This window comes from Primulina huaijiensis, chromosome 16 (assembly GCF_012295235.1).
Source record: "Primulina huaijiensis isolate GDHJ02 chromosome 16, ASM1229523v2, whole genome shotgun sequence".
Classification (NCBI taxonomy): Eukaryota; Viridiplantae; Streptophyta; class Magnoliopsida; order Lamiales; family Gesneriaceae; genus Primulina; species Primulina huaijiensis.
The window spans coordinates 12,957,493-12,970,094 of record NC_133321.1 but is presented as its reverse complement, the minus strand read 5'-3'; the positions used below and the strand labels follow the sequence as shown (position 1 = coordinate 12,970,094).

Below are 12,602 nucleotides of genomic sequence, written 5' to 3'. Positions count from 1 at the left end.
CATCATGAGAACATGAGTGTTAATGAAAATCACTCGAAAAGATTTGAAAGTTCTTGTTTCAGATGCGGCACTCCAGGACATTGGTCTCGTATTTGTCGAGCCCCTGAGCACCTTTGCAAGCTCTATAAAGAATCGATAAAGGGGAAAGAAAAAGAGACCAACTTCACTGAGCGAAGTCACCTTTTGAGTGATTCAACTCATTTGATGCTGCTGATTTTATGAATGATTTCTCTGGAAATGATCAATATGTTGGTGGGATAGAAATGAACAATATTGATGCTGCAGATTTTCTCAATGATTTCTCTGAAAATGAACAATATAGTGGTAGAATATAAATTACAATAATATATTTTTCATGTATTTATATGATAATATTTTATTGTACAATTATGATTTGTGTTATATTTACATATGTATTGTTATTAATTTTTTTGATTGCATATTTTTTGAAGTTCAAATATGGAAAATGCTATGAGCAAAGCTGAAATTTGCATACCCGATAGTGGTACAACGCACAATATCCTCCGAGATAAAAGATATTTCTTGGAACTAAAACCAACAAAAACAACGGTGAATACAATATCAAGTCCTGTAGACTTGATTAAAGGATGTGTTAAAGCACAATTTTTGTTACCTAATGGTACAAAATTTTTGATCAATGATGCTTTATATTCACCACAATCGAAAAGAAATTTGTTGAGTTTTAATGATATATATTCCCATGGGTATGATACTCAAACAATGAATGAAGGGAATGAGAAATATATGTGTCTTACCACATATAAATCAGGAAAGAAATATGTGATTGAAAAACTACCAATGCTCCCTACTGGATTGCATTATACACATATACGTCCCATTGAATCAAACATGGTAATTGATAATTCTTCAATATTAACCAATTGGCATGATCGATTAGGACATCCTGGTTCAACAATGATGCGAAGAATTATAGAAAATACACATGGTCATCCATTGAAAGACCAGAAGATCTTTCAGAATAATAAGTTTCAATGTAAAGCATGTTCTCTTGGAAAACTTATTATAAGACCATCACCAGCCAAAATCCAAACTGAATCACCAATGTTTCTTGAACGTATTCAGGGTGATATTTGTGGACCAATCCATCCACCATGTGGACCATTCAGATACTTTATGGTATTGATTGATGCCTCCAGCAGATGGTCACATGTATGTTTATTGTCAACTCGAAATGTTGCATTTGCAAGATTACTTGCTCAAATAATAAAATTGAGGAATCAATTTCCCGATTATACAATCAAGAAAATTAGACTTGATAATGCTGGTGAATTTACTTCCCAGACTTTCAATGATTATTGTATGTCTATGGGAATCATTGTTGAGCATCCTGTTGCTCATGTACATACTCAAAATGGATTGGCTGAATCATTGATTAAACGTCTGCAAATGATTGCTAGACCAATGATTATGAAAACAAAGCTCCCTATTTCTATATGGGGACATGCAATTTTACATGCTGCTTCATTAATTCGCATCAGACCAAGTGCATATCATAAATACTCCCCATTGCAGCTTGCATTTGGTAAAGAACCAGACATTTCTCATCTGAGAATTTTTGGATGTATGGTGTATGTGCCTATTGCACCACCTCAACGAAAGAAAATGGGACCTCAAAGAAAGATTGGAATTTATATTGGTTATGATAGTCCATCGATCATTCGATATCTTGAACCACAGACAGGCGACGTGTTCACAGCACGTTTTGCTGATTGTCATTTTAATGAGGAAATCTTCCCAATGTTAGGGGGAGAACAGAAACATACCGAAAAAGAAATTACATGGTATGTATCATCATTGTTACATCTGGATCCAAGAACAAAACAATGTGAAAAAGATGTACAGCAAATTGTGCACTTGCAAAGAATAGCAAATCAAATACCAGATGCATTTGCAGACACAAAAGGGGTAACTAAATCATATATACATGCTGCAAATGCCCCTGCTCGAATTGAAATTCCGAAGAAACAAATTGAAGATAGTCATGATGTCATTAAACGCCTGAAGCGTGGAAGGCCAGTTGGTTCCAAGGATAAAAATCCTCGAAAAAGAAAATTCATAGAGAAACACAATGATCACAAAATAGAGAATGATGTTCCTGAAGAAACACATAATGATCACAAAATAGAGAATGATGTTCCTGAAGAAACACATGATGATGAAAATGTTTTGTCAGAACCACAAACTGACGAGAATCATGAAATCTCTATCAATTATATTAATACTGGAAAAATATGGAACCGAAAAGATATAGAAGAAATTGATGATATATTTTCTTATAATGTGGCAATCGACATCATAAATGATAATGAAGATCATGAACCAAAATCTTTTGGTGAATGTAAAAATCGGCAGGATTGGATAAAATGGAAAGATGCCATCCAGGTTGAATTGGATTCGCTAAATAAACGTAATGTTTTTGGACCTATAGTCCTTACACCTGAAGGTGTAAAACCTGTTGGATACAAATGGGTTTTTATTCGAAAGCGAAATGAGAAAAATGAAATAGTAAGATATAAAGCTCGACTTGTTGCACAAGGTTTTTCTCAAAGGCCTGGAATTGATTATGAAGAAACGTATTCTCCTGTGATGGATGCAATTACGTTTCGGTATTTGATTAGCTTGGCAGTATCTGAAAATTTAGAAATGCGTCTTATGGATGTTGTTACAGCCTACTTATATGGATCACTTGATAGTAATATATATATGAAAATCCCTGAAGGATTTAAGATGCCTGAAGCACAAAGTTCAAAACCCAGAGAATGTTATTCTGTGAAATTACTAAGATCATTATATGGGTTGAAGCAATCCGGCAGAATGTGGTATAATAGGCTAAGTGATCACTTGATGAAAAAGGGATATGTAAATAATTCAATATGCCCTTGTGTTTTCATTAAGAAAACAACATCCGGATGCGTAATTATTGCTGTATATGTTGATGATTTAAACATCATTGGAACAAATAAGGAAATTCAAGAAGTTGTGTCATACTTGAAAGAAGAATTTGAAATGAAGGATCTTGGAAAAACCAAGTATTGTCTGGGTTTACAAATTGAACAAAAAGAATGTGGAATATTTGTTCACCAGACAAATTATACAGAAAAGATCCTTAAACGTTTTAATATGGACAAATCAAATCCTTTAAGTACTCCAATGGTTGTTAGATCATTAAACATAGAAAAGGATCCATTCCGTCCATGTGAAGATGATGAAGATATTCTTGGTCCAGAAGTACCATATCTAAGTGCTATCGGTGCCCTTATGTATCTTACAAATTGTACAAGGCCTGATATATCTTTTGCCGTAAATTTATTGGCAAGATTTAGCACATATCCAACAAAGAGACATTGGAACGGAATTAAACATATATTCCGTTATCTACGAGGAACGACAGACTTGGGACTTTTGTATTCAAAAGATGCTAATCCAAGTATAATTGGTTATGCCGATGCTGGATACTTATCTGATCCACACAAAGCACGTTCTCAAACTGGATATGTATTTACTCGTGGAGGCACTGCAATTTCTTGGCGTTCACAGAAACAAACACTTGTAACAACTTCATCAAATCATGCCGAGATTATTGCACTACATGAAGCAAGCCGTGAATGTGTGTGGTTAAAATCAATGACTCAACATATCCAAATCTCATGCGGATTATCATTCGACGAGAAGCCTGTGATACTATATGAAGATAATGCTGCATGTGTTGCTCAAATGAAAGAAGGATACATAAAAAGCGACAGAACTAAACATATTCCTCCTAAGTTCTTCGCATTCACCAAAGAGCTTGAGAAGAATAAATGTATTGATGTTCGTCACATTCAATCAAGTGAAAACTCATCAGATCTCTTCACAAAGGCACTTCCTACGACAATATTCAGAAAGCACATATATAATATTGGGATGCGCAATCTACGAAATTTGTGAAGAATTGTTCGTGTCAACATGAGGGTGAGTTTACGTGACTGCACTCTTTTTCCCTTACTATGGTTTTTATCCCAATGGGTTTTTCCTAGTAAGGTTTTTAACGAGGCAGTATAAAAACACGTAATGAAGACAATCATTATGATCGTCATCACAAGGGGGAGTGTTGAAAAATAATATTTAAAATGTGTGTATTGAATATTTGAATGTTGGATATTTGAATGTTGAAAATTAGGTAAAATTAGGTGTTGAATATTGAAATTTGTGTGTGATGATGTAATTTAATTTTGGATTATTTGTAAAAATTTTCTATAAATAGATCTCTCATTTGTGAAGAAAATCACAATTGAGTTGAGAGAAAAATATTATAAAGTGTGTAGTGTGATAATTTTGAAAGTTCGAGATTTTTACTTTTTACCGTAAATTTTTACTTTTTTCATCACATGACTTTTTTTTATTTAACTTTTTAATTTGTTTTTATAATTCAAGACTCTTGTATTGCGTTCAGACAAACCACAGCTACAAGTCTTTAATCCAATGAAGAAGCTTAGATGGGCCATGGACGGTGGCTCCTGGGACGTCGACGTATCGACTCCGGTGACGGTGGAAGGAGTGGCGAGGCCAGTCTCCGGCGAGCCGCTGCCGTTGGGATTGAGCCGCGGGGCTAGGCTGTCTCGCCCCCGGCAGGTTGATTTCTTCCAGCGCTTCATGGCTATGCCCGTCGTTCCCAATCTTGACTCCGGCCGTGGCTTCTCTTTTCAGCGAGTGCTCTCTCTTCCTCTGCCCTCCTTCGCCAGCGAGTCATGGTAGTGCTACCAACCTCTCTCCACAGTTGCCTTTCGCTTCAGTTAAATAATCAAGAAATTTTCCTGTTTCCTTCGTAACAATTGAAATCTGTAACAATTCAATTCGGATTTAGAACATTCGATTTCAAGGTTGAATTTAATAAGGAATTTGTGCATTTAACTCTTTATGCCTCCATCTTTCCCATATTCATGGTAAAAGAGAAGATGATGAATGCTGGAGTGGGGAGAGTGGGCTTTAAGCTCTCAAGAATATGGAATTAGTGGGCTATAGTTATCTTGGGTTTAAGCAGATGAATATTTAGTCCATTTCGACAGTCAAAAACTTGAATTTCTAAGCTATATCATTTTAAATTCTATCCTAATTTGTTATTTTGCTTATCTCTTCAAGTTTTGTTTTTGATATTAATAACATTGAGATATGCGATCTATTTGCCTGAATTTACAATTCATGTTTAATTGTTGTTGATTTTAAGCTGTCAAATCTACGGAACTGGATGCCCGCCAAATCTCAGAGCAACAATGTGGCAAATTTGTTCTGAGGAAATTATGAGTTTCACAGGTTTCAGTGCTGTTAACTTGTTTTATAAAATTAAATTCTGTTTTATTTCAATCGAACCGGTTTTTGGTTCCTTCTGAACTAGGTTAAGTAATATCAAACAGAGTTTCAATTTCTGCTTAAACAAATACAAAAGTTTTCTGGCAAAGAGTGGATTTGGTTATATGTTGATTCTGCCTCCACTTGTTGATACTTCCCCACGGACGAGAGGAATTATCGAAAGGTGCTTGGTGAATTATTTGTGACCAGGTTCTAGACAGACTATGCTATCCACTGTGAAAACACCAACATAGCAAAACTATTAGAGATCATCTACTAATAAATAGGGCGTTAGGCAGTAATTCAATGTCTTAAACTCGTGTTTAACTCAGGGAGCATAGACTTTGTCGGTTCTATAAACACACATGTATACATACATAAATATATATAGTTGTGATTGATTCACGTTTTGATACGAAGCCATGCAGGTTAGTGGCAATTCTTGGACAGTTCAACGTACAGAAGTTTGTGACTTCGCTTCGAAAGAATGGGCTCAGACAAGAGTCATATGCTTCATCTTTGCAGAGTATTTGGAGACACCTTTCAAACAAAACTTTGTATGCCCTAAATTTTTGTTCAGAGTGGTTGTTAACCTCACAGGACACGATGGTACTTAGCTTAGAGGCATGTGCGGATGACAAGGCTCCTAGAAAGAAGGCAGTTCTTCATCACAAGGCAAGGCTGTAATTGTGTAACCTCTGATATCTATGGAGAATCGATATTGATAGTATAAATTCTTGCAATGGCTAAATCTTTCTTTGCCAGCATGCATTTTTTTCTTTACTCCTTGTCCGAGTTTCAATTACTGCCATTGATGTAGTCATTGTTTTCTAGTTCTCTGATAGAAAAATGTCGCGACATTCGATTACATCATAGGATCTCTGATATAAACTTAACTGTTTTTTTTTCCCAAAAATAATAATCACCCCTCACACACCTGCTGCTCTATAACTGGGATTTTTGGGCTGGTCACTTTAAGCTTAACAACTATGAGTAATTTTCCTTTTACAGTTTCTCCATCACGATCTCATTGTAGAAGCAGCTTCGCCATCACTTTTTGTTGATCAGCATGGTAATTACTGGGATGTTCCATTGACAATGGCGATGGATCTTTCGTCAGTTGCTTCTGACAGTGGAACAAGCTACCATTTATGTGTCAACCACACTACAGGTTCACCCAAGCAGTGTGATGATCATCCTACTCAAAGAACACCCGCTGCTTTACTTTCAGGTTTGTGTGCCAAATGTGCAGTTTCATTCAAGAAAAATTTTGACATTTGGAGAAGTGAAGCGCAAAAGATGAAAATGGTGCAACCATATGATATATTTCTGTCCACCCCTCATATTTCAGCAGCAGGGATTCTAGGTAAACACAGCCATGTGACTCTAATAATTTTAATTGTAAGTGATATTTGTTGCTTGCGTTCATAATTATTGGTTGAAGGAAAATGCCGAAAATAATCTTTACTCAGGGAAGCAGAATGTTTTTTTTTATCTTAGTAGTAAGTTTATGACTAATCTTGGAAGTAAGTTCATGACTAATCTTGATATGCATTGATTACGAAGGGCTCCCAAGATTCACATATTATCTATGTATTCCATTTTCCTTGATTTAATGCTTGGATGAATTTGGTTGTTGTGGAGGTATTTGAGATGAGAAAATGACTTGAAGCTGGGATTTTAAAATGACATGAATATTGGGTGCATTTAAAATCTATCATAGTTTTCAGTACAATAATTTAAATAATAAGAGATGAATTTGAAATATATTTATGTCAAAGTTATCCAAACAATAAAATGAATTTGAAGTTATGGTCTTAGAATAGTCTATATCAAATGACTTAATCCAAATATGCCTTGATAGATAAACAAAAACATGAGTCACTCTCAATTGTATGTATAGAGTAAAAACTTGTACATCCTTTTCATTGCTGTATGTTCATTACTATAGTGAAAAAGTACACAAAATGGCCATAACGATGCCAGACAAAGCTTTTTTAATGGAGCAGTTTTTCAAAAATAGTGCATTGTGAGTTCAAGCTGAAATTCTATGTAAAAGTAATTCATATTTGATTATACACAAATTAACATTAGCTTTCTATATTTGTGGTTAATTAGTTGGTTAAGTAATATTGAATGCTATTTGGCAGAATTTTCATCCTGTGTCTAGATTGTAGAATTTTATATATCAACTCATCTTACTTTGATCGGCCTTGCGCCTCACCATCCTCTGTGCTCCTTAGAGACTGAGGTATATGTGCACCTAGTGCATTTAATAACTATGCTAAGGGCTTGCGGCTTGCGCTGAACAGATTGAACGCTGCATTATTTTGTTTTCCATCAGTATATCATTATCGTCTGAATGGGCTCTGTCAACCATTTGTGTGATATTTTTTTCTCCAATACCACAAAACAATTATGATTTTGATGTGTTCATTTCATTTTAGGTGCTGTCGTCACTGCATCTGTCGGAGATAATGCACTTCGAGCCCAGGAAGAAAATGGGTGTTCTGGGTTTCGAGCCAAAGGCGTAAACTCTGCGATTTTAGCGGATTTATTTGCGTCAGCCTCACTCTCTGCTCAGTATGGAAATTTCCAGAAGCCTTTCCTAGACCTTACTCGCTTTTATGCCCGGCTGGATATTCCTTCTGGATTGAACTTTCTAAAGGGTGCCACTTGCATGGCGTTTGATCTCTACAATTCTCAAGTGCCAAATGCGGAAGCAGTTCGTGCAATGTGTCCCTCTGCCAGCTTCTCTTTTCAGCAGCAGGTTCATATTTAATCTCGAGTTAACTTTTCCATTACTGAACTTCATAAAACCGAATTCTGCGGCAGAAATTAGTTTTGATTTTTGTGCAGATTGCTGGACCTTTCAGCTTCCGAGTCGATGCAGGAGTGGCGCTCGACCCAAAGAAAAAAGACTGGATTTTGAATGTGAATGATCCTGTAGTTGCCATCGAATATGCCCTTCAAGTACTTGGTTCAGCAAAGGCTGTAGCTTGGTATTCCCTGAAACAAAGAGAGTTCATGGTAGAACTAAGATTCTTTGAGAGTTGAGTTGAGAGAAATTTAATTTTTTTGGCTATAAAACTTTATTGTTAGCATTTTGAACTTAATTGTAATTAAATACATGAATTGGATAGAAACTTAACTTTTAAACTGTTTTTCTTCATTTTATTGAAATAAAAAAGACATCATTATTAGACAATGTGGATAAATGGGGGATCTTTTGTCATTTTCCTAAGAAAAACTGTTATTAAATTAATAAAATTTTAATCTAATAAATAGATATTTTAAGTTTTAATCATATAATTAGTTGAAATTTGTTCTTTTCGAAATGAATGTTTTATTAAATGCTGATGACATTGAACATTATTGTTGTGATCAAATTTATCTAATATTATTGGTTCTATAATAAAATAAATTTAAAAATAAAAATAAAACAATTATTAGACAATTATTACACTTTGTTTATATTGAGTACGACAAGCCATTGTGAATAAGATAACCTATTTTTTTGAAATGTTTCTGGCTTTTATTAGCGTTTGTTACATAAAGCGTTTATATCATATGAATGCCCCCTTCCCACGTCGTATCCTTCCCCCAATTGTTTTGAATTTTTTTTACATGATGCACATCGAAATATCAAATATGGCAATCGTCATCATAAAAAAACAATTATAATATATGAAGGAGAGATGTTAGAATGAAATTGATATTTCCTGCTATTTAAAATATTTAAATTGTGCTATATTCACCATCAATAAATCTTTTGGCAAAAAGTTAAGTACACTGCAGAATACGATTCTGTCATTGATACTATGACCAACGTTGTTACTTGTTCGATTATCGATTTACTTGAAATTGCATAAGTTTCACTATAATGTATCGCCGGTTTTCATTTCATATAGTTCCATATTTTATATCAAAACGTGTAAATCGTAAAGAAAATTGTGTGTGTGCACACAATATTATTTTACAATTGGCAGCGAGCCAAATGACATATTCTGATGGATACCTTGTAACAATCACTTAGTTGTCAAACTATATATTTTTTGTTCGAATGTCAAAGTTTTAATAATTGCAACTTAGGTTGTTGCTTTCTTATTAATTTAATAAAAAATTATATATATTAATAGCAATAATTAGAACACATCTATATTGAAGATTTGCAGCATTTTTCACGACGTCCTAGTCTTTTACTCGACCTAATCTATGAAATTGAAATTTTTTATATAAAAAATATTACAGTTCACTCTAAATATGAGCATAGTTTATCCGTCTCACGGATATAGATTTGTGAGACCATCTTCACATAAGACACACTCCTTATCTAATGTAATGGAAAACTTAAATTATAAATTTTTTTCTTAAACAAAATATCGATAAAAAAAAATCNTATTATCACTAATTTGTGGAGATTTTGTCCTTCAACATAATATATTATATGGTTTATTCATATTATAGAAAATATTTATTTATTTCGAAAGTCACGTGAGACAATCTTACTGCTAGCATTTGAAGTTTGTGCAAAATGTATATTTTTAATTAATTAAAAATTTATATATATTTTTATAACAGTGTAGATGCTCTTTTAATATATTACAAAATCGAATAATTCGATAACTTTAAATTTATTAACCAGAGCAAACGATTTATTAAAAATATGAAAACTTTAATGTTAAGAAGCAAAATGTGGACGAAATAAACGTGAGACTTATGAAAATTGGAATTCCATATGGTCTGTAATGTTATTTTTGTTCAATTTTCTACAAATTGAATAAATTTTAAAAATAATTACATATGCCTAGTGAGATCATTTCGAAAAATAACTTTTTATTAGAAACAATACAAGAAAAACAAATATCGGTTTAATAAAAAATTGTCAAAACAGTTTTTTAAAGTTGAAATAACGGAAAATTGCCCATAAATCCCTATTGGAGTTCTGAACTTTACGGTCAGTACCCAATAGTTAATATATTTATATTCAATGCCTGACAAATTGTATTTGCATGTTTAAATTCCCCAATGAAGGGGAAAAGACCGAATTACCCTCATATTTTATTAAAACCCATTACTACCCCTCTACTATTAATATTTTGCTGATACTTTTAATTTATTATTATTGTATTATATCTTCTCTTCTCTTCTCTTCCTTCTTCTAAAGAGTGCTCGACCGGAGAGAGCTTCTGAGACGCAGCAAATGGGGGAAAAAAAGGCGACAAACAAATCTGCAGAAGCTAGCACATCGAATAAATGTCGAAGAACTAGAAATAAGAAGAAATCCAAGCAAGGTACGAACGAGAAATCCAAGCAAAGAACGAACGAGAAATACAAGCAACGAACGAACGAGAAATCCAAGCAAGGTACGAACGAGAACCACCTTTTTCTCAATGTCTATGGTTTGTTAATTGTGGATATTTTTTTGTGGTTTTGAAACTGTTATTGTTTGTTTTAGGTTATTGACAACTTTTTTCCCCAATTTATAGGCTTTGTTCTTGATATTGTTATTCATTCGATTTTTTTAGTTGTACTGTTAATATTTTAAGAAATTTTGATTAAATTCAAAAATTAGTAGTTGTGCTTGATTTCGTAGTCGCTGTTCCAAATTCCTTGTGTTATGCCCAATTCAATTTTTATGTGATTATTTATTTTTGCGTCTACTGTGGTGGCCAGTGCAATTAAATTTTTTGCGTCTAATACCATGGCTAGATTTGTTGATCAAATAGACATGTCTAAATGCTATTTTATTGTTTTGTGTATATGTAATTATGTTCTGTTTCTTTTTTTTTTTTTTTAATTGTGTTTCTAATAGTTATTGTATAATTGTTTTATGTTTGTTAATGTAGAAACTACTGCAGAAGACAAACCAATTCATGATTTTCATGAGAAGAAGAGTGGTAAAGAATATTTTTCACGATGTTCTCCTCCTTATTTTAAAACTGTGATGAGAGAATTGAAGCCAATTCTAGGTGAGCAGCATATGAGTCGGATAAATGATACTCCTTTGGCCAAATGGATTGATATGCCAGTCCTTGCTATTAGTAGTGGGCGGATCGATTATTTTCTGAACAGATTTCAGGGTGATTCATGTTCTTTTTTTGTTGGTGATAACATTACCATCACTTTCAAATCAGCTGATTTCTCAATTGTGCTCGGCCTACATCACATTGGACAGCCAGTTGACTTGGACTTGAAACTGGAGTCCAAATTTTTGACTCGTCATTTTGACGGCAAGGTCACCAAAGCCAACCGAATAGGCATTTATGAAAAATTGATTTTCCTTGCAAGAAGTGACGATGAATGTGATATTGATGATTTTGTGAGAACTTTCATTTTGTTCATTTTCAATTGCATAATATTTCCGACGGGCAATTATATCACTCCTGGATTTATATTTCCTTATCTCGATGATCTTACGATATTTTTTAAATATGCTTGGGGAGATGTTGCCTTCCGATTTTTATATCGAGAAATATGTCAGATCGGGAAAAAACTTTATGTTGATGGATGCACGGTTGGATTGATGGTTAGTATTCAGCTTTACTAATTATGATCTTAGTATTTGTCATTAACTTTTATTTTATTTTTTGTTTTAGGCTTGGTTATATGATACAGTCCCAGTTTTATGAGTAAGGCGTGGTTTAAATGTTTACCCTCGGTTGTTTTCTTGGGGAAAAGCAAGATCCCACTAAATGCAACTGGCACTGAAACATTGTCGAAACACATAGATTCAACTCAGGTACTTATAATTATTTTAGTTTATTAATGTAGTTGTGCAAAATTAATGTTTAGTTGATTGAAAGTTCTATTTATTTTTATTTGTGAATAGGTTCTGTCGATACATCCATTTTGTGAGGAGGAAAAGTTGTTAGTGGACATGAATCTTGTTTTAAACCAAGAAACGAATAGATCTGAAGTAAAACGTTTTGAGAAACTTGTCATGAAACAAATGAATGATTTAAAGATACTGAGAAAGAGATGTGCTGAATTAGAGGGTGAAAAGGTTCGACGTAGAATGAAGGGAAAAAGGTCTGTGGCGGATAAACGTGACAATGTTGTTGAATCTGAGGAAAAGGTTGATAAAACAGAAGAAAAGATGACTTTTGAGTCACCACATGATTCAAGAGCTAACTTTGGTGATTTTGTTGACGTAGTGGTAAATGCAGTTGTTTCTGATTTGGCTAAAAAAAAGAAAGAGTTAGATGAATCTCATTCTTTGAATGCTTCGGTTG

The 12,602-nt window shown here is 33.8% G+C and overlaps 2 protein-coding genes across 3 annotated transcripts in view; both read left to right on the top strand.

The window, feature by feature from the left end:
• The first annotated feature begins 4,469 nt into the window (after nt 1-4,469).
• On the top strand, nt 4,470-8,575 carry LOC140961856 (protein TRIGALACTOSYLDIACYLGLYCEROL 4, chloroplastic). Of its 2 annotated transcripts, none has more exons than XM_073420603.1 (5): nt 4,470-4,772; nt 5,796-6,042; nt 6,379-6,733; nt 7,815-8,137; nt 8,227-8,575. In XM_073420603.1, the coding sequence occupies exons 1-5, from the start codon at nt 4,504-4,506 to the stop codon at nt 8,422-8,424; spliced, it is 1,392 nt and encodes a 463-aa protein (XP_073276704.1). In that variant the 5' UTR covers nt 4,470-4,503; the 3' UTR covers nt 8,425-8,575. The 2 variants fall into 2 exon arrangements, with proteins under 2 accessions (XP_073276704.1, XP_073276705.1); XM_073420604.1 differs by having other exon boundaries at nt 4,632-4,772; nt 5,788-6,042.
• Nucleotides 8,576-10,570: 1,995 nt separating this feature from the next.
• Nucleotides 10,571-12,602, top strand: part of LOC140961023 (uncharacterized) — a 3,773-nt gene continuing 1,741 nt past the window's right edge. Inside the window, exons 1-3 of the mRNA XM_073419347.1 lie at nt 10,571-10,733; nt 11,217-11,896; nt 12,200-12,598. Coding sequence (XP_073275448.1) covers nt 10,571-10,733; nt 11,217-11,896; nt 12,200-12,598 — 1,242 coding nt within the window. The remainder of the gene's footprint in view (nt 10,734-11,216; nt 11,897-12,199; nt 12,599-12,602) is intronic.